The sequence below is a fragment of the Otolemur garnettii genome, unplaced genomic scaffold (genome assembly GCF_000181295.1).
Source record: "Otolemur garnettii isolate 467f Iridium unplaced genomic scaffold, OtoGar3 scaffold00082, whole genome shotgun sequence".
In the NCBI taxonomy this organism is placed as follows: domain Eukaryota; kingdom Metazoa; phylum Chordata; class Mammalia; order Primates; family Galagidae; genus Otolemur; species Otolemur garnettii.
In genome coordinates, this window is record NW_003852477.1 from 3362900 (window position 1) to 3388759 (window position 25860).

Here is a 25860-nt window from a genome sequence, read left to right on the forward strand (position 1 = left end):
TGTAAACAGCAAAGCGGAAGGAGTTAAAGGAAGGGAAAGTCCCCACGATGACCTCTAGCCCTTTGCTTTCCTTAACGCATGCTCCAAACCTTCCCTTCCTGAGTCACTGTATCAGTCTAAGGAAGGGGGACAATGAGGGAAGAAAGAACAGTGAGCCAAGGAGGGGCAGGGAGCAGGGTGGTGGAGCAAGGGAGACAGATGGACATGACCTGGAGCAGGCAGCCAGAGAAGACAGGAGTTTGTTAGACTAAGGAAATAAGTTAACCAACTGAGCAAATCAGTAATACATTGAGAATAATAGGACCGGCTTCTCTCTGAGAAGGGATTTACAACCTTGGAAAGAGGAAAGACTAGAAAGAATCCTGAGGTGCTAAAATTACAAGTATGAATATAAATTCATGAGGGTTTTTCCCAAATATATACAATGACATGTATTTTAAAAATGTAAATGTTGTAGGTTTGGGTACAAATATTTTGCCTAGCTTTGGATATTGAGAAGGCCTAGAAACAATGACATCAACCTCACTCCCGAGAATGAGCACAAAGAGTAACAAATCCTTATTTCTAAACACTAAGGGTTTCCTGGAGAAATGACTGATTCCAGGCTGGAGCAGGAAAAGTATAAAATGAGCCCAAAACACCATGTGGTGTGAGAAGGTAAAGTACTCCAATAGTGATAAAAACCAGTCACAAGGACAGCGGCCAGCCTGAAGGGATCCCACTGGCCAAATCTGGGATGATTTAAGACCTTGAACCCCAAAAGTAGTAGTTACATTAGTAACCTGAACCCCAATAGTAGTAGTAGTATTACAACTTACCGAATAGAACAGATATCCATGAGTCCACTGTGATATAAATATGTACATACATAAATGCAGGAGAGAACATATCCTCAAAATAGAATTCCAATTAAGACATGGCCTGGTTTCGTGTAGCTCAGGATTAATACAAAAAAAAAAAAATGGCTTTTACATTTTTAAAAGGTTACGAAAACAAAACAAAAAGAATACAGAGACTGTATGTGGCCTACAAAGCCTTGAATTTTTATTATCTGGTCTTCTATAGGAAATATTTGCCAACCCTTCAGGTAAAAGCACGGATACAAATGATCATCACAATGGACACCACCAAAGAGGCACCTGGTACAGTCAGGAGTCTTCAACGGACGCTAAAGACATTTACTGAGGAAACGCCACACAGACCCAGGTGTGCCTCGCCCCACATAATAAAGCTCTGAACTCTTGAAAATTACAAAGGACACAAAACATACAAAGAGTGAAGGGTTGTGTCCGACTGAAGGAGACTAATGAGCGACAAAAACAAAATACATGCTCCTAAGTAGGATCCTGGAGCAGAAAAGAAAAAGGAAACATTACTGGGGCAATTGGCAAAATTTCAGTTAAAAATTAATGATTCAGATGAATGCTCAGGACAAAGTAAAAGAAGACCGTGATGAAAGAACCAGGCTTGATGAGTCAGGTGAAGAAAAGAAGGGCTGAGTATGCGACTTTGGTGGAAACAATTGAAAAAAATTAGCCAAGGAAAGAAACCATGCTGAGTATAACGATGAAAATGATAACATAAATCCAATTAACGCAAGACAGATTTTTTAAAGCCCGGGATTAAAATGATTGCTTTATAGTACAATTTAAAGATGCCTCAAGAAAGTTCACTGGTATACTCTGAACTCTGATATTTTTCTGATAATTTCTCTGTAATTATTAATACCATAACTAAGTGTGGGATTTTTTTTCTAGTTTTGAAAATGTGGCTCCTGAAACAGATATATGTATGTATGTGTGTTATATTTCTTAAGGATATTCAGAGAGCAGGATTTTTAATCTCTTGCTTTTAAAGATCATGTAGGTAACTTAAGAACTGAAAAACATCCATAAATATCCACAGGATTTAGCAACATGAAAGTCATTAGTAAACTTACTGAGATCGACTTCAGTGGCATTTTTAGGACAGGTACCAAATTTGGCTGAGGAGGAAACATGGGCCAGAAAGGAGCAACAGTACGTGACAACTCCTTAAATAGGTGTGGCTGTGACGTGGGGATATGCAGCCTGGGGACTTCTGATCTGTTGGTGTGTGAGGTGTGTGGGATGTTGGGGAGTATATATGTGTGTGTTGATGTGTGCTTGTGTTGATATGTGTGTGTTTGTTGGTGTGTGTGTGATGTGTGTTGATGTGTGTGTGTTTTAATGGAGGAAATGAAAGAACACCTGAATGCTGACTAGGAGGATCTCTTAGAGAAGGAGAGATTTGAAATTTAGGAAAGGACAAAAATAACCATTTTAAATCTCAGGTGAGATTCACACTGGACCAGGAAGAAGATCTGGAGAAACATGAAGAGGTTTGTCTCCGACAGAAGAGGGGACCACTTGTCAATTGCACCGGGAGGGAAAGGACTGAGAGAAGGCAGGTGTGCGTGACAACAGGCCTGTTGACACGGCAGCAGGAAGCTGGGATAGATCCCCCTGGACGTTGTCATCTTCCCTGGGCAGTAGGGGCAAGTCATGCAGTGAGGACGCAGGGGAACATGCAGGACTGGGGGGTTAGGGAAGGCACACAAGGCAGGAAACTGCCACAGGGAGAAGTGCAGGCATGAGCTGCCTAAAGAGATACCTTGGAGCCACATAACGTTGAGAGCCCAGATGAGACTTGTGGCAATTCAAAGAGGTATTTAAATAAATCATATGAGATAGTGTTGTATTTTGTTCAACAGAGTATTAAATTGATACAAGCATGTTAACACATCTTCATACATAATTATTCTTTACACCAAGTTATTATCACCATGTGATCAAAGTAATAAACAACCAATCAAAACACAAAAACTGCAAAAAACACAGATGCCTAAACATCAAAATAAATTTTAGCACAAAGTCTGAAGGACAGCACTGATAGGTAAAGTCAAGGACCATTAAAAATATAACAAACCAGATACTGTAACCTATGTATTGCCACAGTTTTCCACTATCACCTCCAGATACTTTTTGAAACCATAATATCATACTCCTAACAAGGTTCTGTTGGAATTCCCTGACAGTCCCAAATTTTCCAACCCAGTTTTAAAAATTCTTCTTTAGAAGAAAATCAAATCATTGCTCTCACCAACTATTACTACTCTGAGATTTCAGTTTCCTTCCTAGTCAATTAAATTTATCCTGGTACATTTCTTCAAACTTGGTGTGTATATATACCTGGATATATCCCCAAAAGATGCTCCATCTTACCGATATTGCTGTTATCCTAAGAGAATCAACAGTGGAATGTCTGAAGAGGTACCATAAAACTGGTCCAATTTCTCCTGTAATAAAGCCCTGGGCTTGAGCAGAAAAGGTAGTACAGACATTTTCAATAATCTTTGCTGCCATATGATTCACAACACGTTCTTCCTAGAGAGAGAAAGTACAGACAAGGAGATTAAAGGAGTATTACATAGTGTGAGAAATACATGCATGCCATTTTTTCATAACATTTGCAAATCATGTTATGATACCAACACTACATCATCTGCCCCTGGATATGTTAAGGCATCTCAGGAGGCTACTCTTTCAGATTATTTTAAAACTACTACAAATTATCATTTCGTTATTTGCCAGCAAGCTAGCATAATTAATTCTATACCTATTTTAAAAAAATTAAATTGCTGAAATGGCCTGGAAAATAAACAATATAAATGTAATATGGAAATTGGAAAATGATTTTAAAATCACAAAGAACACACAAAATAATCCTCAGAGCACACAGGCCTAGGAACAATGTGTATACTAATCAGCCAAAGTGGAAAGGTCTCCTAAATGCAGACCATCACAGAGAGTCCTAAGAAAGATACTGCCTTGGTGGTGTGACCAAACTAACCATAGACTAAAAGCTTTTCTGGGTGGTCCTAACGTGCTTCAAAGTGAGGTTTCAAATAAACCAACTATTGCTGGGCAGTGGCTCACACCTGTAATCCTGTCGTTCTGATGGGCCAAGCCAGGAGGATCATTTGAGCTCAGGAGTTTGAGACCAGCCTAAGCAGAAACAAACCCATGTCTACTAAAAAATAGAAAAATAAGCCAAGCATCATGGCAGGTGCCTATAGTCCCAGATACTTGGGGGGCTGAGGCAAGAGGAACTCTTGAGCCCAAGAGTTTGAGGTTGCTATGAGCTATAATGATGCCACCATACTCTTCCCAGGACAAAAGAGGGAGACTCTGTCTCAAAAATAAAAAAGAAAACAACTGATTTTAGGTAATGTAAATGAGCCCCCCCAAAAGCCCCAAAGTACTAAAGTATAAAAAAAAAAATCAGCACCCAAGAATACAAAATCCATAGTGTCTGACATCTAATTAAATATTACCAAGGGTGCAAAGGGGCAGGAAAATATAACCTAAGAAAAAAATATAATAGAAATGACAATAGACTTGGTAGAAAGATATGAAGTGGGTATAATAAACACAGTGCATATACTCAAGAAGAAAAAGGAGAGCATACAAATAGAAGGAAGAAAACAGAAGATATAAAAGTGACCCAGATAAAAAAATCTGGAGTAAGGTGGCTCCTGGAACTCAGTGGGTAGGGTACCGGCCATATACACAGAGGCTGGTGGGTTTGAACCTGGCCCAGGCCAGCTAACACAGTGACAACTGCAACAACAACAAAAAATATCCAGGTGTTATGGCAGGCACCTGTAATCCCAACTACTTGGGAGGCCGAGGCAAGAGAATCGCTTAAGTCCAAGAGTTTGAGGTTGCTGTGAGCTGTGATGCCACAGCACTCTACTCAGGGTGACACAGTAAGACTCAATCTGGAGTAGATAATGCAATGTCTTACAGAATAACTACACTGGACAAGATTAACAGATTAAATGATCAAATTTGAAGACACAGCAATTAGCAATAAAAAACTATCCAAAATAAACACAGAAATAAATAAGACTAAACAAAACATGGAAAAGAGCATCAGTGAACTGTGGGATAGCTTTAAAACATCTAATACCTGTATATGAGTAGTTGGAATCCCAAAGAGGGAGACAGAAAAAATGTTGGTTGAAAATTTTGAAGATTCATGAAAACTAGCAACTCAGAAACTTCAGTGAGCCCCAAGCAGAAGAAACAAAGACATATCACACCAAGGGACCTCATATTCAAACTGCTAAGAATCAGTAATAAACGAAAAACCTCAAAAGCATCTGGAGTATAAAGATATATAATATATTACAAAGAAACAAAAAGAAGGACGGCAAGAAATTCTCATCACAGAAAATAGAAGAAGACAGTGAAGCAGTAAGTATCCTGAAAATACCAAAAGAAAAGAAAGGTAACAGTCAATCTGCAAATCTACTCCCCAAAATGACTTTCAGAAACAAAAGTAAAAGGAACTTTCGTGACATACAAAAGCTGAGAAAGTTCATCACCAGAACTGTGCTACAAAAATATTAAAGGAAACCCTTCAGAAAGAATGAGAACAATGCTGACAGGAAAACTAGATATATGGCAATGGTTAATAATGTGAATAAACATAATGGCCCATTTTCCTTACTTTTTACACCTCTTTAAAACATAGCTATTTAAAGCAGAAATAACAATGTACTGTGAGGTTTATAATACATGTATACGTAAAATGTATGACAATAGTAGAAAGGCTAGAAGTACTAGATTATAGTGTAAGGTTCTTACATCCAGGCTGCCCATATAGTTCTTACACAATTTACTATGTTAACCTATTATAAATTTCACATGAACTTTATGTCCACACTGTATAGTTCTTATGAGTTTGTATATGTTATTATGTATATTATATAAATAAGGTTCTGGGCCAGGTGGAGGGCTCACACCTATCAACCCAGGACTTTGGGAAGCAAAGGCAGGAGGATCATTTGAAGGTGGATTGAGACCAGCCTAGTAACATAGCAAGACCCTATCTTACAAAATACCAAAAGAAATTAGGCAGGCGTGGTAGCATACCACTATAGTCCCAGATATTCAGGAGGCTGAGGCAGGTAGATCACCCGAGCCCAGGCATTCAAGGTTACAGTGAGCTATAACCAGACCACTGCAGTACACCCAAGATAATAACAGAGAATAACCCTGTCTATAAAAATAATAATGATGATATAATCTTCTAATACTACATATTAGATGGTATAAGGGTCTAACATTATATAATGGTCATATATTTTATATATAAATCTGTATACCATTACTTGAAAGTCCACTGTGATAAATTAGAGATATGTACCAGAAAAACAAAAAGCTGTACAATTATAAGCCAATAAAGGAGATAAAAGTCAGCAAAGACAGAGAAGACTTAGATAACACTATCAACCAGCTTTGAGATCCAGAGAACACTCCACCTAACAAAAGTAGAATACACATTCTTTTCAAAATCACATGAAACAGGTTCAGTGCCTATAGCTCAGCGGCTAGAGTGCAAGCCACATAAACCAGAGCTGGCGGGTTCAAATCCAGCCCAGGCCTGCCAAACAACAACAACTAAAACCAAAAAATAGCTGAACATTGTGGTGGGCGACTGTAGTCCCAGCTACTTGGGAGGCTGAGGCAAGAGAATCACTTAAGCCCAAGAGTTGAAGGTTGCTGTGAGCTATGACACCACAGCATTCTACCAAGGGTGACATAGTGAGACTCTGTCTCAAACACACACACACACGTAACATTACCAAGGTAGATCGTGTTCTGGCCCATTAAAAAAAAACACAGCAAAATCCATACTCACAAATTAATTTGAGATGAATCACAAACTTAAATGTAAAAGTTAGAACCATAACGCTTCCTGGAGATACCATAAAGAATATCTTGACTATCTTGTAAGGACAAAAAGACACTAAGCATAAAAAAAATTACTAAACATCAAAATTTTAAATTCCTGCTCATAAAAACACCATTAAGCCTCATAGTGTCTTAGATTAGCAAAAATTATTTGTAACACACATATTTAACATATTATCATTTTATGTTATGTAATTAATTTAAAAGTATTGAAAAAGACATTGGAGACTTATGCATGTGGTATGAGCCTACATTTGCTTACCAGTATATATATGTCTATATATGTAATACATAAGTGAAGGGCGGGCAGGAAAAGAACGTAACACTCTGTTAATGACAATTATAATAGATACGGGTTGTGGGAACAGGGAGGCCACCAATTCTACTTTAGACATTTTTGCAACGTTTGGATTGTTCACAGTATATGCATGTATTACTTTCTCAATCCAAACTTACATATTGTCCATGTCAAGTATGTAAAATATCTTAAATAATATTTTAAAATAAGAATTTATTGACCTACATGTTTAATTTCAAAACACTGGGCATTTTCATCTCTGTGCCTCAGCTTCATTATCTATAAAACAGAGAAAGTAAAACACAAGGCAGCTCAAGAATTAAATAAGACAACACACATAAACACAATTTGGATCGTGAAAGTAGAAAGTTCTCAATAAATGTTAGCTTTTCTTGCTATTATTAACGAGCAAGCTTGCTAGAAAAGAAATTTTAAACACACACCATTTTCTCAAACTTTGACACATTTCATTTCTCATAATGAGTATCTGAAAGATCTCTTCCTTCCCATCTTCCTATTCCCGTTTTCCTCCCAGGTGGCCAGAATAAATTAACATAACACTTCTAGCCTCTCAGTTCCTTTATCCATTCTACTCATGGGGAAATAAAATGAATCATCTACTTGGCAAATTTTAAAACAATCAAGTAGACATGCCTAAGTGCACAGCTCAACTCTTCCTCTTTTTCCGTTGGGGACAGGCCCATCCATATTCTCATGGTCCCTAGTTATAAATCTTACCCGGACAGGTCCCCCACCAGGAGAATGCTGCTGTTTTGGGGAGTGCTAAGTGTTGTTAATGTGGGGAAGGGGATGTCCAATATACGGAAGCATATTTGCCCCAGATACAAGCTATGTCCTTCACCTTAGTTCTCATTATACACAACTATGATACTTTGTCCCATATTCCCTGTTCTTTGTCTTTTTTCCTCACAAAGTTCTGAAAACTTTCCCCTCTCAAATATCTTCACATGCGCTTTACATCTTAATTGTCAGTCAATTCCTAGGAGAACCAATTCCTAGTACTAGAAAATCACAATTATTTTAGCAGCTAGGTTGAACAGGGGCTGTGTGTCATTCCAGCACTCTATAAACTCAGTGAGATTGTCAGGCCAATTCAATTGCTACTACCTGAAATGAGCAACCCTAGACTTTGGGATTCCCCATGGGACACCAACCAAGCAATAAGATCAGTGATATATTCTGCTTAATTAACTACTGGAAGGGCTATCTGTACTAAACTAATGTCTACTATTAAATCAAAGATTTAATCATACATGAAAATAAAGGCTATGATTATTAGAAAAATGGGTAGGCTTATTAATGAGTTGTATTATGTTTAAATGGGGTTAAATAGATCTGATGTGTTACAGGAAGTCTTAAAAAGAAAGTTTTGGTGCAAATGTTTATTGGAAAAGTAGGCATGTAGACTAAAATTACAACACCAAAATTATCTAAAATATTGATATTAATTATTTTTGTATTGGTGGATTCCTCTTTCCTTTGAAGGCTTCAAGGAACTTGGGATTTATTTTACATACTTTGTTATTTTAGTAACTCATTTAAATAAGAACATGGGATTTTCAATTCTTGCAATATAGTAGCCAAGGTACCTGGACAACCCTATCCCTGTGAAAGTAAAAATACTAGACATAAAATAAGTCAACGAACAAATTTTTAAAGCATCCATAAAATCACACCAAATTCTTAAGCCAGGAACTGTGTAAACAAGAATCATGAAAGGTGGCCAGAACACTTAAGCTGGTGTTGGCCATAAGAGCGTTTGTCCAGTAAGGTAAGAAAATGGAAGGCAAGGCTAAGGAGCCATACAAGTAAAGTTAGTAAGTAAATAAAGTATCCTTTACCCTGACCCAGTTAAAAACAGGAGATCCCAATAGCTACAACCAAGCTACCCCCATCTCCCTAACTACCTGCCAATCTGAGTTGAGCAATGGAAGTGTATTTGGAGGTTGGGGTGTGAGTTGCAGGAAGAAAGGCCCAAAAGAAGCTAAAAGCAAAAGCAGGCCCTCAGTTGATTTACAGAGTATTTCCTTCAAAGAAGCCACAGTTGCTCTAACAGCTGACTTCTTAGCACCAACAACTGTGGACACAAGACAGTGAAATAATATACATAGTATCTAACTGCTAACAGAAACGACTATCAGTCTACAATTGTGCTCACAGAAAAAAATAAATTTTAAAAACAAGAGTAATAGAATAATCATGAAAACAAAAAGAATTAGAAAAAGAGAAACAAAGCATGAAGAAAAAATATAAAACAGATGGAACAAATAGCACAAAAGGAGATGGCAGCTACAAAACCACCATGCCAACAATTACAATAAACATAAATGAACTAAATACTGCAGTTACGAGAAATTTGTTTCTAAAACAGATTTTTTTTTAATAGACAATACAGACATGTAAAACAAAGTTATGAAGACTGACTGGAGAAGAAGAATGAAAAAGATACTCAAGTCATAACTAACCCCAGGTCTTTTCAATCTCTTTTATTGCACAGCACAATTAAAACTATAAACTTCCACAGCACACTTAAATTACGTTGATCAAAAAAAGAGTAAAAACAAGAATATACTTACTGTGCTTTGAACTTCTTTCAAAAATAATGTAATTAATTACTGCGGCATACCAGTTGAAAATCACTGCCTAACCCTAAGGAGGCTGGTTAGCTATATTAACATCAGCCAAAACAGACTTTGGGTAAAAAGTATTATTGGAGTTTTTTAAAGTCACAATATGATAAAAAAAAAAATAAATAAAAAATTGAAATTTTTATTTATCTAATAACACTCAAAATACACAAATAGAACAAAATTGCAACCCTACCAAAGAGGATAATTTAAACACATTATCTCAGTATCCATAAAACAGAGAAAAACCAATCCACTTAGAAGATCTATATCTATCTAGAAAATTAGCAAGCTTTATCTCATTGACAGAAAAAACATATCCAGTGATGATAGAATTCACTTTCCTCGCTATGTATACACATACTGAGTCGTAAAGAAAATTCTGAGAAATTCCAAAGGAACCACACATACATCATTCTAACCATAATATCATTAAGCTAAAAATAATAATCAAAAGTAACCAGAAGGGGAAATATTAAATGAGAAGCAGAAGAGCTACAGATTCTGTTAAGCATACAAAGCACGCAATGGATAAAACATGAAAGGAATGTGAAAACTTAAACAGAAATCCAACCAATGCAAATCCTGGAAATGTATTCCTACTGAGAGATTTCATCAGCCCTTCCATGCCAAGCCTCTTCTGTGAGTAGAACACAGGAAGAGAGGCAGCATAAACCTCACCCTCACAGAGAAAATGCCACACGCGATGTGCCCCCATACTGTCCACTCTTGGAAGCTGGTGTACCCCACTCAGTGCTAGCTGAGGACTGCTTCCCTATACCATTCTCAACAGTTCACTGAGACGCACTGGGTAACTCCACGCTGGTAAGCCATCCTGTTAGTAACAACACTTAGAAAGTTGTGAATTTGTGAATTATCAGGCTCACAGTGGTATTCAAAACAAAGAAAACACCGTTCACTGTTTCTATTCCGCACACATTGTTCATATTCACTGCATAAAAGGCAAGTAGAATTATAAGCACCCACAAAGAGCCTGATGCTGATGGCACATGTATTTCTTTTCTAGGAAGATTAAACTTAGCCTCAACAATTAAAAAAAAAAAAAAAACCAGAAAACAAAACTGCACATTTCAGCTCTTATCAAAGGCCAAGAATTTTAACTCATTTCTCTTTGTTTTAGGTAACCAGTGTCTAAAACATTTCCATTATAATACATGTAACAGCTAACATTTCTAGTAGTTCTTTTTAATTCAAGCTCAGTCACCTCAAATTAAATATATAAATGATTTGGCACTGGTTTTCTCAGAAAGAACAAAGAGCTCTAAGTTAAAAATGAAAATTAAATTTCCTCTTAAAATCTTCTTACATAAAAATTATCTAATGAGCCATTATTCAGAAATGTATAATAAAAACTAACAATTTATTTTTTGAACCTCACATTTTTACATACAGCATAAGCCAGGTGTTAGTTCAGAACCCATAATTATACAGACTATTATGTGAGCTAAAAAGAGAGAGAGAGATGATTGATTAGCTATAAATGTATAAATTAATCTTCTCCTCTAAACATGCAAAAAGTCTCTAGGAGATATTTCCATATCTCCCATGCACTATAGACAGAGAAAAGAAAAACCTCAAAAAAAAAAAAAAAAATTTTCTCAGCCTCCCTACAGCACACACAGTTAAATTCAATGCCAAATATTCCTGAGATCAACACAGCAATGATCCCTAGGAGAGAACTATTTTTTGCTATTATATACAAACATGACAGGCAAAGCAACTGCCAAAAAAGTCAGGGGCTGGGGGTGAGGGGATCCCATCAGAAGCACATGGAAGATCACCAAGAACAGGTTTTTGCTTTTTTTTTTTCAAAATAAGAAACACCAGCTCGGCGCCTGTGGCTCAGGCGGCTGGGGCGCCAGCCACATACACCTAAGGTGGTGGGTTTGAAGCTCCAGCCCGGGCCTGCCAAACGACAATGATGGCTGCAACCAAGAAATGGCCAGGCGTTGTGGCGGGCGCCTGTGGTCCCAGCTGCTTGGGAGGCTGAGGCGGGAGACTCGCTTGAGCCCAGGAGTTGGAGGTTGCTGTGAGCATGATGTCATGGCACTCTAGCTTGAGTGGGGATAGCTTGGGGCTCTGTCTCAAAGAAAAAAAAAAAAAAATAAGAAACACCACCAAGTGTGGCCACCAGGCCTGGGTCAACACCAAGCCTCTGAAGACAAACATATCTAGTACAAAAATCCACATCTTCTAAGTCTCAACTCCAGGTCTCTGAAATGCCAGCACTGCCTGTGGAACTATGACTTGGTGTCATCATGGGTATCTTTTCTTCTCTATCGCCACTATCTTTTCTCAACAGATACACCAGGCTTCCCTTTGGTGTGCTCCACCTAGTCTCTCAGTCTATCCACTTCCCCTTGTTCCATCTGGACAAGGAAAAAACATCCAACTAACATCTCTCTCATCGTTAAAATTATAGAAATCATATTCAAAAAACAGGCCAGCCTGAGGCCAGGAGCAGTGGCTCACGTAATCCTAACACTCTGGGAGGCTGAGGCAGGTAGATCACCTGAGCTCAGGAGTTCGAGAGCAGCCTGAGCATTGAGCGATACCTCAACTCTGATAAAAACAGAAAAACTAGTTGGGCATTCTGGCAGGTACATGTAGTCTCAACTGCTCAGGAGGCTGAGGCAAGAGGATCGCTCAAGCCCAAGAGGTAGAAGTTGCTGTGAGCTAGATGACACCATGGCACTCTATCCAGTTACTTTACTTTACATGGAATTCCTGCATTCCTAAAACATATAAAAGCAAACTGTAACCAAACCGCTGCAAGATTAGTTGCTCAAGGCTTCTTGTGTGTAGCTCTCCAGGCCATGGTAGCACATATTTGGCTCAGAATAAATTTTTTTAAATTATTTTAAAGAGTTTTAGGTTCTTTTCTACTGACACAACTTACCTGGCTAGAAAGCTCTTCATTCACATAATGAATGCTTTTTTTTTTTTTTTAATTGAGACAGTCTCACTTTGTCACCCTCTGCAGACTGCTAGGATATCATAGCTCACAGCAACCTCAAACTCTTGGGCTCCAGTGATTCTCTTGGAAGAGACTTCTCTTGAAGTCTCCCTAGTAACTGGGACTAAAAGGCACCCACCACAACACCTCACTGCTTTTGTTGTTGTTGTTGTTTGTTTAGCAAGCTCGGGCCAGGTTCAAACCCACCAGCCCTGGCATATGTGGCCAGCACCCTAACCATTGAACCATGGGTGCCCAGCCCATTGACATGATGCTTATAAACATCCTAAACAAAGGTAGTTTTCTTAGAACCAAAAAAAAAAAAAAAACTAAAAACTAAAATTGCCAATCAAAGGGAAGGTCTATTTTTAGCTATTTTGAGGATCTATTTTGAGGATTCCATCCTTCTTTACAAAAGGGCTGTAGCAGCTTGCAATCACACCAATAGTGCATAAGGACGTTTGCACTCAAATGTTTACAGCAGCTCAATTCACAATCATAGAACCCAAGTGCTCATCAACCCATGAGTGAACTAATAAACTGTGCTAAATGTATTCCATGGAACACAATTCAGTCATAGAAAAGATGGAGACTTTGTATCTTTTATATTTACCTGGAGAGATCTGGAGAATATTCTCCTAAGTACCTCAAGAATGGAAAATCGAGCATCCCACGTACTCAATACCAAGTTGAAACTAGTAGATTAACAACTACAGGCTCACATGAGAGAAAAACACAAATTCAAGAAGGAGGGAGGGAAAGGGGGATCTGGTAAGTTCCCACTATCGGGTTCAATGTATGGGTAAACAGTACACTTCCTGGGTAAAACGCTCAACTACAACTTGCACTTTATCTTATAAACACAAACAATGTAATCTTCTCATCTTTGCTGGTATTAACCTGAAGTATTAAAAACATCTAAAATTTCCTTTTAATAAGAGGTCTACATATGAATAAAATGAAGGAAATGTTCCATGTTGTTTTCTTTCCAATGCAGAGATTAGAAGGGAGAGGAAAAGAGGTAACAGCCAGAATCAATAGCTTATATTCAACAACTCATGTTACTAACTTTTGAATGTGAGGGGGGGAAAAAAAAGAAATAAGCAAAGAACATCTCAATAGACGTAAAAACAAGAGAAATTGCCCAAGAGTATAAGTGTACTAATCCACAGAAGTATATATTTAATGGTTAAAATGGTTGACTATAAAGGCAAGGCAGCTTGGTTATTTCAACAAAAGGAGGAAAAAAGCAATAAAATCCCATCTAAAAAGGCTTAAATCATCTCATAACCAACCCAAACTGGGAAAAAAAAATTTTTAATTAGAACTAGGGACTATCTGGAAAATAACAATAATGAAAGCATTACATGTCAAAACTAATGGACAATAGCTAAAACCAGACTGACAGGGAAGTTCACAGCCTTAAATGACTTAGTAATAGCACAAAAAAGAAATAAAGAAAATGAAGTTACCAAACAGAAGCTGAGGTACAGAACTAGGGATTGCAACAAACCACTTATCTTTCCAATAAATGAAGACGGGCAATGTCTTTCCTGTACCCAGCCAGTATGTGAAATATGAAGACTTGTTTGATCAATTTTAACGGACAAGTATTGGACCTCTACCAGAGAGTATTAACACATTAGCTGAATGTGATCAAGAACTCAAAAGAACTTCAGTTGTCACCTTATCCCAGTTTTTTTTAAATCAAATGTGTTGTTCTCTTACTGTTAATGTTTTCACTGAGAGTACCTTCTATTCTATATTAATATCAATTAATTATGCTCTCCTTTATTTATAGATAGATGTATTCTCAACCAACATCCCAACAGGTGAACACAAAAAGTTAATTGGAGAAATTATATGCAAATGAAAAGGTACAAAAATAGCTAAGGAACTCTTGAAAAAAGATTACTTCCCATACATTAAAAATATATGTTGAAAGAAAGACTGTTGATTTAGCTACTTTAGGTAGTAGGGCACAGAGATAGATGAAGAGCTAAGGGAGCCAAAGGAGACCAGAGAGAGGGGTGCACACCGAGGGGCAGAGGTGGCCCTGCAGAGCAGCAGGGAGAAGACAGACTCCCTCAGAGACGCAAGGAACCAGTGATCTACATTCACTTTTAAAAATCAAACCAGACCTGCACATACTAAAAACAATTACAAAAAGATTAAAGCTCTAAATGGGAAAAGGCAAAATAAAACTTTTAGAAGAAAATGCAAGAGACTTCCTTTATGAGGTTGGGGGAGGGAGGCATTTCTTTAGACACAAAAGAGCACAAATCACAAATGGACAGATTGATAAATTTAGCTACATTAAAATTAAAAACTGCATATGACAGACAGCAAAAAGAAAACTACGGCCCAATCACAAATTAGTAACTACCTGCAACACATATCAACAACAAGGAATATCCAGAACGCATATAAATTCTAATGACATCTGTAATTTTTTCGAACAGTTCAGAAAATAAATGAATAAATGCACATACGCACATAGATATACCCACACACATACACACGGACATTAGAGCAAAGCAAAGAGGGTAACATGTTGACAACTGTTAGATTCGAGTGATGTAAATGTTGTTCAAAGGAGGAGGGCACCGGCCCCATATGCCAGAGGTGGCAGGTTCAAACCCAGCCCCAGCCAAAAACAAACAGAGTGATGGAAATAAAGGTAATCATAACGCTTTTCTTTCCCTTTCTAATATTTTAACATTTTATTATAGGTTGTCAAAAGTACAGAGTTCCCACAAAGAAATCAAAAGCACTTTTCAAAAGAGGAAACCAAACAACCAAATAGAAAAAGAGTCACCCTCACTAGTAACCAGGGAAATCTGTATTAAAACTATCATTAAAAACCACTTCATGCCCATCAGATTGATGTACAGTCCATGTTAAATGTTCCAGAAGATGGAGATTAATGTGTACTCCCATAACCTGCTGGTAGTTGTATATATACATATTTGTTTATACTCACAAATATATACACACAGATGAGAGGCACATTCCAACATCATGCTATATAGTGGTACACATGAGCGAGAGTTTACATAATCAGCAGGTTATTAACCCCAACCTAACCTTAAGCAAAAGAATTAAGTCTCAAAATAGTAAGGATGCCATTCCATTTATAAAGAGTTCACCATTAAGGCAGTGCCTGTGGCTCAAGGAGTGGGGCGCTGGACCCATATACCAGGGGTGGTGGGTTCAGGCCCGGCCCAGGCCAAAATTGCAGGGGAAAAAAAAAAAAAAAACAAGAGTTCACCATTAAAAAAGCAATAAATTTAATGTTTAGCAATACATTCAAAGATGGAAACACTAAAAAGAAAACCTTAGGAATGTTGATCATCAAAGAAGAGAGAATTGTGGTAACACCATGAAAGAAAGAACTAAATACAACTTTTAAGAAGGAGAAAGAGGATATCAACCTGCTCGGCCCAATTTTTTTTTTGTATTTAAATGAGTATTTGAATGTTTTCAATTATATGTACAAAATATATTTTGTACAAAATTTTGAGACAGACTGTAATGGGTCCATTATTTCACTCCCAAGAAACACAGTCAATCAACAGTGTCCTTTCAGATTCACCTGTGCAAGCTCCCAATTGTTTGGCATACCAGTATTGCTGGCAGGACTTAATTCCTTTCCATCATGCAGATTTTGTGTTTCTTGATTTTTGTGTATCTCAAAACTTTGGTGATGACACATATACATATACATTATATATACTTTTCTATAACTGAAGTATATTTTACAAGAACCTACCTACATTCAGAATTCTCAGTAGGTTTTGGAAAAAATGGTTCTTTACATAGAAAAAAAGTTTTTAAATTATTGAAGTTAAGAACTTAAAAATTATTTTACCTTGAGCAATGAATGTCTTGAATGCATTCAACAGATTTGCTATTTTAAGAATTGCTATAATTGAAATTTTTTGTAAACAAAGAAATGCTTCTTAAGAGGTAATAATCATCATCTTCTTTATCAATTTTTAGGGACAATGTTAGTGTATATGCTGCCAAAACACATACTTAGCTGCTTTTCAAATACATGATACAAAATTTTCATAAATATATACAGTTTTAGAAATTCTCTCACCTATGGAAGACATGCAAGACTTGCCATATATATACACCAAGGAAATACAAGGCAACTATGTTACTAAAATATAAAACTGTATTACTCTTTTACAATCAGTAACATTATAACAATGCACACAGATATCAAACATTACTCTTCATATTTTATGTACAGTAAAAAACAAGGGAGGACAGGGAAGAGATTTTAAATAAAAGATACAACTTCAGGAATTAGAATTAATCATCTTTCATTTAATAACTTTAGATGCAAAAATAAAAAAGCTTCTAGAAGTTCTTTCTTGTTAATATGTAAAAATTGCACTTTTTATAGGATACATGTGGCATTTTAATACATTCATACAATGTGTAGTGATCCAGTTAGAGTAAGTGGATACACACGCATCACCTCAAACATTTACCATTTCTTTGTGTTAAAAATATTCCAACTTTTCTCTTTTAGTTATTTTGAAATATACAAAAATTATTGATAGCTAATCACCCTACTATGCTATCAAACACTAGAACTAATTCTTTCTATTTGACTATTTTTTTATAAATTTTCCAACCTCTCTTCATCCTTTCTCAGTGTCTAGTAACCATAATTCTACCTCCATTAGATCAACTTTTTCAGCTCCCACATGAGTAAGGACATGCAATATTTGTCTTTCAGTGCCTGGCTTATTTCACTTAATATAATGTCCACTGGGCTCATCCATGTTGCTACAAATAACAGGATATTATTCTTTCTGTTTTGTTTTGTTCAGACAGAGTCTCCCTCTGTTGCTCTGGGTGGAGTACACGGTATCATAGCTGACAACGACCTCAAACTCTTGGGCTTGAGCAACCTCTTACCTCAGCCTTCCTAGTAACTAGGACAACAGGTGCCCACCACAACATCCAGCTAGTTTTTCTATTTTTAGTGAGACAGGGGTCTCACTTTTTCTCAGGCTTGTGTCAAACTCCTGAGCCTTGGCCTCCCAGAGTGCTAAGATTACAGGTGTGAGCCACTGCACCTGGCCAGAATATTCTTCTTCTTAATGGCTATATTCCATTGTATTCAATATATACTATATTTTCTTTATCCATTTATCTGTGGATGAACACTAAGGTTGATTTCCTATCTTGGCTAAGGGATTAAGAACCAGAATAGAAAAGGAACTCAATGCAACAGAATAAAAACCAAATAATCCAATTAAAACCAGGCAAATGATCTAAATAGACATTTCTCAAAAGATAACATACAAATGGCTAACAGGTATACAGAAAAAGTGTTCAGCATCACTACCATCAGGGAAATGTGAATGGAATCCACAATGAGATATCATCTCACCACAGTTAAAATGGCTTTCATTAAAAAGATAAAAAATAATATGCTGGTAAGCATGCAGAGAAAAGAGAATTCCCATACACTGTTGATGGGGATGTAAATTAGTACAACCATTATGAAAAACAATGTAGAGGTTCCTCGAAAAACTAAAAATAGAACCACCAGCTGTTCCAGTAATTCTGCTGCTAGGTATTTTTCCAAAAGAAAGAAAATCAGTATATTAAAGAGATAACTGCACTCCTATGTTTATCACAGCACAACAGAATCACTTTTACTCTGTCAAAGGGATCTCTAGAAAACTCCTCTCTCCCTTGAGATCCTTATTCTTCTGCATTTATGTATTGGACATATTCCATTTTATATTTTAATCTTGGCTCTCACAATACGTGAGATTAGTGTGTAAACAGGAATTTTACCTGCTCCATCTATCTCCATATATGTCACCATATATGTCACCATATATGTCACCAAGTGTGTCTTTGCGCCTAAAAGGTATAAAAGGTGGCACCCTGAGACAAGGCTACACAGGAGACGTTCAGGCCAAGTTTACTGAAAGGGGAGGGTGACCCGCCTGGGCAGTGCAAGATGGCGTCTGCACCTGGGGACAGTTTAGAGACCACTTTTATATGAGGTCTGGGCATATTCCACAGGTTGTCTGTCAGTTTAGGGTCTTTCCATGAGAACTGGAGGGGGGTGGGCTAGTCAGATCCTTCATGTCTTTGTCTTAGGGGGAGAGAAGGAGGAGGGGAAGGAAGAAAGGGTTTGTGTGTGGCTGCATTAGGCCCAACAGTGCCTCGCTTGAAGCCCTGAATTGAATCCACACATGTCTTTTGATAATATGTGAAAACTTAATTCTCATATTACTGATAATGTACAATTTACTTGTTTCATCATATCTGATTAAAAACAAATGATTAAGTATTCAAACCTACAGGCTAAGAATGTTGAAACTTTATTTCTGGATCACTAGGGAAAAGCCTCAGAGAGCTTTCTATACTGGGAACATTATTCTGTTACCATATAATGAAGAAAGTCAAGGACTCAAAAGAAAGATGTTTATCCTGATGTATCTTTTTCATTCCTTAAGGAATGTTTTTAGCCTATGGCTTTGCCTTGGGTGAAACAATGTCAAATGGTTTAAAGCCAACAGAAAATGCCAACCTTTTAGGTCAGTTACGCAATCCTCTCCATAGTTACCCCTAGGAGCTACATACGGAGGAGGGGGTTGATTGGCCAGCTGGCTGGCTTTAGACCATTAACAGCATAAGAAAAGTGAATAAACTGAAAAATCACATCTCATAGTAAATACAACTTAATATTAAAATCAATGGAGACTAGAAGCTTCCCTGTTTCTGAACCTCAAAATGGCAACCTGACAAGATAATCATGGGTATCCCAAGCTCACAGAAAATGCTCTGCATTCATCTTCCTTACTACGCTAGTCTATCAATAACTTTAAAGAGGAAGAGAGATAGGGTAATTAAGGATATGCTATTAAAAGTGAGTTATGTTGTTTATGTGTGCCAACGTCTTTTAAAAAGCAAGACATTTAAACAAGGAAGGAGAGAGCTCCTTCATTTTTACACTTGCTCCACTGTAGGTCACTTGCTCACAGTGGGTTGTCGGAATTATTTAAATTCAGGAGCAATCCTTAGTTGACAAGCTCCTGCACTGCTGCAGGCTACAATCCCCACACACTGCCTGAAGGGTTATTACAATTGCCGGTGTCTACAGAGGACAACAAAGGAGCCTTACCCCTTCCCGAAGGCACCTCATTAGCACTGTGTATGCAGCCAAGGGAACAGCCCAACACTCTCTAGGGTTCTTTTTTTTTTCTTCCTAGAATGAAATGGGAAAAAAAGCAGTAAAGCTACCAGCACAAAAGTTATTAACCCATTGAAGAAAAAGTCACAGTTCCAAATATACAAACTATTAAAAACTTCTTAATATTCTACTTAAAGTATTACTTGCTACCTGACAATTATGACCACACCAAGGGTCTTCTGTTGCACTGTACATACATAGTGTTTCTTCTGTTTCTCATATTATATGAGATGTTGATACCATCCCTTTATCAGAAGCTAGTGGAAAGAATGGAGAAATGACAAATCACCTGATTTATTAAAAAAAATTCTTTAAAAAACATTCTATTGATAACTGTAGATGGTAACTTAGCTACCCTTACACCTAGAAAGTACTACACTGTCTGGAATGATTTGGGAGCACAGAAAACACAACTTTGAGCAATATCTCAAGATGATCCATAAGCACAAGTGAAAGGCCCTATACGACCCAGTAAGACACTGTGCTCAATAAAAATGAGCCAATGTGATCAGCAGGTGCACTAATCTTAATGAATCAACATCAACTGTCTCACAGATTAACCAAATTGTTATAATAACTTTAAGAACACTCCTACAACCTATAATATAAAATCACAATATAAATTAGATACCATACAGAAAGGGGAGAAAAATTAACTTTTAAAGCAGAAAAAATTATATTCTACTGAGAGAAATATTTATCATCCAAATGACAGAATTGGTATATTATTGATCCAAAAATATTTTATGCCCATGAAGAGAACTGTAACCCATTATTACAGAATTGCACATATGGTCATTGCCTGGCCTAGACGTTATGATCAGGAGCTGCTCCAATTCAAAACTCACTAATTCACAACTAAATTTAACTTCCAAACAACTTTCTTTACGTCCCATTCACTTATTCAAAACGCCCACCATAGTCTTTAACATCACTGGACTCTGTCCCCTCTCCCCTGACCCAATCTTCCTTCACCTAGCCTATCACCCACTTCCGTCCCAGACATTGAGAGTGCCCAGCCCATCATTTAATCATTCCTGACAAAAATCTAAACATTTTTCTTTAGTTGTTCCTTCACCCTTGTGTGGGAAACCCCAACCTTGGAGAAAGACAGTCACAATGTTCAGGCAACTGGCCCCATAGAGTAGGCGGCACCACAAAGCAGAGTCCATCACTGACTTAGCATCAGCAGACCAAGGGCAGGCACCTAAACATCACTCTCCAGGCCTACCATTTCTCCAATTAACTCTCTCTCTAAAAGACCTACTGGGAGCCTGTGACACACCCCTCACTTACCTGCCTCTTCACAAAGAAAATGGAAGTCCTGAAAAAGGAACCACAAACTCGCCCACAAGTGAAGCCATTTGGCCACTTCTGCCCGATGATTATGACAGGACAGGCTCCTCCACTCTAGCTCAGGATCCCACGCTCATCCTGCCTGATTCAAGGTCATTAGCTTAGGGACTATTCCTTAGTCTTACCCCACTAGAACTCTTCTATTTCCATTTGAATAGGATCACTGTCTTCCATTTTTAAAACGAGATCCTCTTTAGCCCCTGGCCCTTCAGTCACAACCATCTTCACCATACACTGACTTTTTTAGCTTCCTTACCTCCCTTTAAATTTTCAACCCACTCCAATCTGATGCAGCATCCCTAACTCCAGGTAAAGTTAAAAAATATATAAATAGCTCTTGTTGAGTTACCAAAGACTTTCAGGTCATTCAATCCAGTAGATTCTTTGTGGTCCTTTTACCAGGACCTTAAACTACATTCAGCCCTACTGACTTTCCCTTTCCCCTAATTAGGACAGAAAAAAATAAATAAACAATGTAAGAATACCTAGACCCAAGATGATAGATACCCTTGACGAGAGTCATATGCTAAAAGCACGTTGCCTCAGGAAATCCTCTGCAGAGTCACAGTCCACTCACTCTTCTCCATCTCCAAGTACTATTCTTAATAACATATAATTATTAAGTGAAAAAAGCAAGCCTTGCTTTGGAAGGCTCAAAATCATAAAGACATCAGTTCTCCTCAAATCTGGATAATAAATGCAGTTTTAAAAAATGATTTATAGAACTGGACAGACTGATTCAAAAATTTATTCTGATATGATAAGGGCCAGGAATAGCCACATGAAAAGGAAGAAAAAAAGAAAGAAGAGAGATTTGCTATATCAGCTATCAGTACAAATCATAAAGACAATTTAAACACTACCAATGTTTTATAATGATTTTGGTAGTTGTCTTAAAGTGATGATTGCCCAGAAAGCCAGCTCAATGTAGATACTAAGGATATTGTATAACATTTGAGCAAGTTCTAGAAACAAAACTTAAAAAATACAATAAGAGAACTTCCTTAATTACTTATAACTTGCCAGTTTTTAAAACTCTCAAGAGTATCCTGTGAATAGACTAATCCATAAATTATCAATAGCTATTCAATAATATGATAAAAAACTAATGAAATATTAAGTTCTCCCTTGTTTAATTCAGTAGCATTTCCATATTATAACTTCAGAAATAAAAAGACAAATTCTTCCATCACAAATGCATATTAAAAGCTATACATATTTGCACAAAGTAGTGTCTTGTTTAAACTGAAATGGAACTTTTATGCTCAGAGAGCATAAAATCTCCTCTTGCCTGATAGATCCAAGGATGGCAGCAACTTCAAAGATGGGGATACTTTGGGGTCTTTCAGTCTATTAGTTTTAAAATATGGTCTACAAATCACCTACATTTTAAAGGAAAAAACGGCAATGGGAAGGAGGAAAGAAGAGAAACAGGGTGAGATAGAAAGAGACAGAAACACTGAAATTCTCTCCGCCAGAGGTAAAATTCTCCTAAGTTCCCTGGGCATGCTCTAAGGGGCAAAGTCAAAAAACTTTTATAAGATATTATACTTGTCAGGCAGAATATGTCAGAACATGTCAAACTGCAACAGAGTTAATCATACTGTCTCACCTGGGTGGCAACAAGATAGATCAGCTCCCCAAGGGTTGGTAAAAGGCACTGTTTTAATTTGCTGTTCCTGAAGTTTTCCCTAATTAATTCAGTTAAGAGAACAATTGCCTGAAAAGAGAAAAAAAAATACTATTTAAGGTGCACTTCTCAATTCTTTAACCTATATGTGACGAGCACGACACTCTGAAAGATTTACCATTTTTAATGATCAGTCCCCAAATTATTTTCTAAATATGGGCCTTATTTCTGAAAAAAAAATATAGTAACTCTTCCAGTTAAAGGTTAAAAATATATTCAGTAAAATAAACTTATATACATAGAGCACTTTTCAGTTTATAAAGCACTTCCGCCACTGCATCACTGATCCTGGGAGGAAAAGAAGGAACAGAGGCTGAGAGAGATTTCAGCAAGTGGCCCCAAGCCATCCAGTTCACTGAGGTAGACAGGACCCAGACACAGATTTTACCACGTCATATACCTAGTATGCTGTATCACACCACAGTTTGAAAAGTTCTGATATTGCATTAAACTTTCACATAATTCCTTTAAGACTCTGAGAGTGGGAAAGTGATACCAAAGTTTCGGTTATAATCCACTTTGAAACAGCATCTTTTATCATATCTTATCAGATCTAGTTAATTTGTTAGGTGTCATGCCAAGAAAACCACATGCACTCAGTGCCAGAACACATATATCAGAACACAGGTGAATCAAATCATAGTGCGACCATGAAGATGGAATGGCTTCAGAACGCTATACACAGGATGCCAAAAAAACATGCACACGTCTTAACACCCAAGTCATGTTTGACTTCTATGAATATAAGATGTGCTCAAATATGACTTGGATTCATATTGTGTTGTTGGTATATATTAAGTATTATAATTTTAATACAGTTTTCTTCCTTTCTTAAAATATGTTGGGTTTGGGGGGGTGGCTGTATTTGTTTTTTGGGGATTTTTTTGCATTCTGTATATAGAGAATGGCTCCATTCTGAGAAGGGAAAAAAATTACATAAAATAATGTAGAAACTATTTCTCCAAATCAGTGTGACTCAAAGTATGGTACACAGACCAGACTTATTTCTTACCATTGATAAAGACATTAAGTTAGAAAACATTTAAAATTTTCAAAGCAATTTGACAACACCACAATATTAAAGCATGTAATCACAGATTATTTGTAAATAGTCACTTATTTACAAAATCTCTTGTTTTATAAATAAGAGTACAGAAAAAGTGGAGACGTAGGTGGGGTAGCTGCACTATAGTCAGGCCCTGTAGGAACACTTGCTAATGTGCTAATCTGGTATTTTTTCTAAAAGCTGAGTTGTAACTGATGTTGGGGTTCCCTGTGGATCCTAGCCTGGGTTGGGGGTCGACAGGGGAGATGACACTAGGGGAAAATAATGAGACTCTACACTCGCCCTAGGTATAAATTCTGGGGAGCCTGAAGAGGCGCACACTGGCTCACATGCCAGGTGGCAGAGTGACACAACACAACAACTCCGACCTCTCAGAAACCTTTTGTTGATCTCTAACACAAAGCATATATGAAAATGTAAAGGTGCCAAAATTCAAAAATAGGATTAGAAGAATTCCAAGCTCCCAGGAAGACTGGATAAAGAGGAAACAGCTGGGTAATTGGAAACATAGGGTAGTGAAGTGTCAGCAATGGTGGATAATGTATTTAGAAGGGGATAGGGGAAACAACTTTTGTCTCCACAGGGCAGGCAAATCAGCTTCCCTAATCTAACCACCAATCAAGAGTTCAAATCTGCCCTGCCTGCCTGCTGATTCTCCATGCAGAGATGGTTTTAAGGACTTTGCCCTTTCCGGGGCACCTCTGGACTCCTTTCATCTTTGGTGGTCTTGATGAGCCCCTAGGGATGGCCCATCTGCCAGCCTTGCCCTGAACTGAGGCCACACCCCACAGAGACATCAATTTATCTGCCTCCCACAATAAACTATAAATATTTAAAGTATACAATTAGAAACATTTGCTGTGACTGTGAAACCATCACCACTCTCAGGATAACAAACACCCTCCAGTGTTTCTTCAAGGTCCCTTTGTAATCTCTCTGTCCCACTCCATTTCTCTTCTGCCCAGACAGCCACCAATTCACTTTATCTCATCAGTTTGCATTTTCTGAAGTTTATGTAAATGGGATCATACTACACACACTGTGTATTCTTCTTTGTCCAATTTCTTTCATTCAGCATAATGCATATGAGATTCATCCACATTGCTGCATGTATCTTACAACAGTTTATCCCTTTTTATAGCTGACTTGTAGTCCACTGTATGGATGTACCCACTGCCTTACCCACAGTAAATCCTGTATCAGGGTTATCCAACCTGCAGCCGGTGGGCCACATGCAGATTTACTGAGGAATTTTTTGTTATCTGTGATGGAGGATATCATGAAAATTATGCATGGATTTTTTGGGGGGAGCTCATCTCAAGACAATTCTTCTTCCACTGTGGTCTGGACACCTCTCCTAGATCAGGTGGGCTAAGAAGGAAAAAGGGAATCATGTAGCACTAACTTTTGCAGAAGGTCCCTTCTATGCACAATGTCTTTCTCCTCTGACCTTTACTGATCATCCACTAGTACCACATTAAATCATCTTAAATTGCTACTAATGGTCAACATATTTTTTAACCTATAAAAACAAATCGCTGCCAGCCCACTACTTTAAAAGAATGGCTGATGTATATAGTCTAAAGAGAAAGGATATGATAAAAGAACAAATCTTGACATATCATACAGGAAGAACAAAAAATAAATAAATATAATAAGGTTTCCTTTCCCTATTTAAGTTTTCTAAATTGTTTGATGGTTGAAGGAAAAATCATAAAAATTAAAAGTAAGGCTCGGCGCCTGTGGCTTAAGTGGCTAAGGCGCCAGCCACATACACCTAAGGTGGCGGGTTCGAATCCCCAGCCC

At 37.5% G+C, this 25860-nt stretch overlaps 1 protein-coding gene across 1 annotated transcript in view; it reads right to left on the minus strand.

Moving 5' to 3' along the window:
- Positions 1–25860, minus strand: part of ULK4 (unc-51 like kinase 4) — a 619976-nt gene that overhangs the window by 501156 nt on the left and 92960 nt on the right. The window contains exons 19-21 of the mRNA XM_023515932.1: positions 22911–23018; positions 19874–19957; positions 3243–3404 (exon numbers count right to left, since the gene is read on the minus strand). Of these exons, the coding sequence (XP_023371700.1) occupies positions 3243–3404; positions 19874–19957; positions 22911–23018 (354 nt within the window). The remainder of the gene's footprint in view (positions 1–3242; positions 3405–19873; positions 19958–22910; positions 23019–25860) is intronic.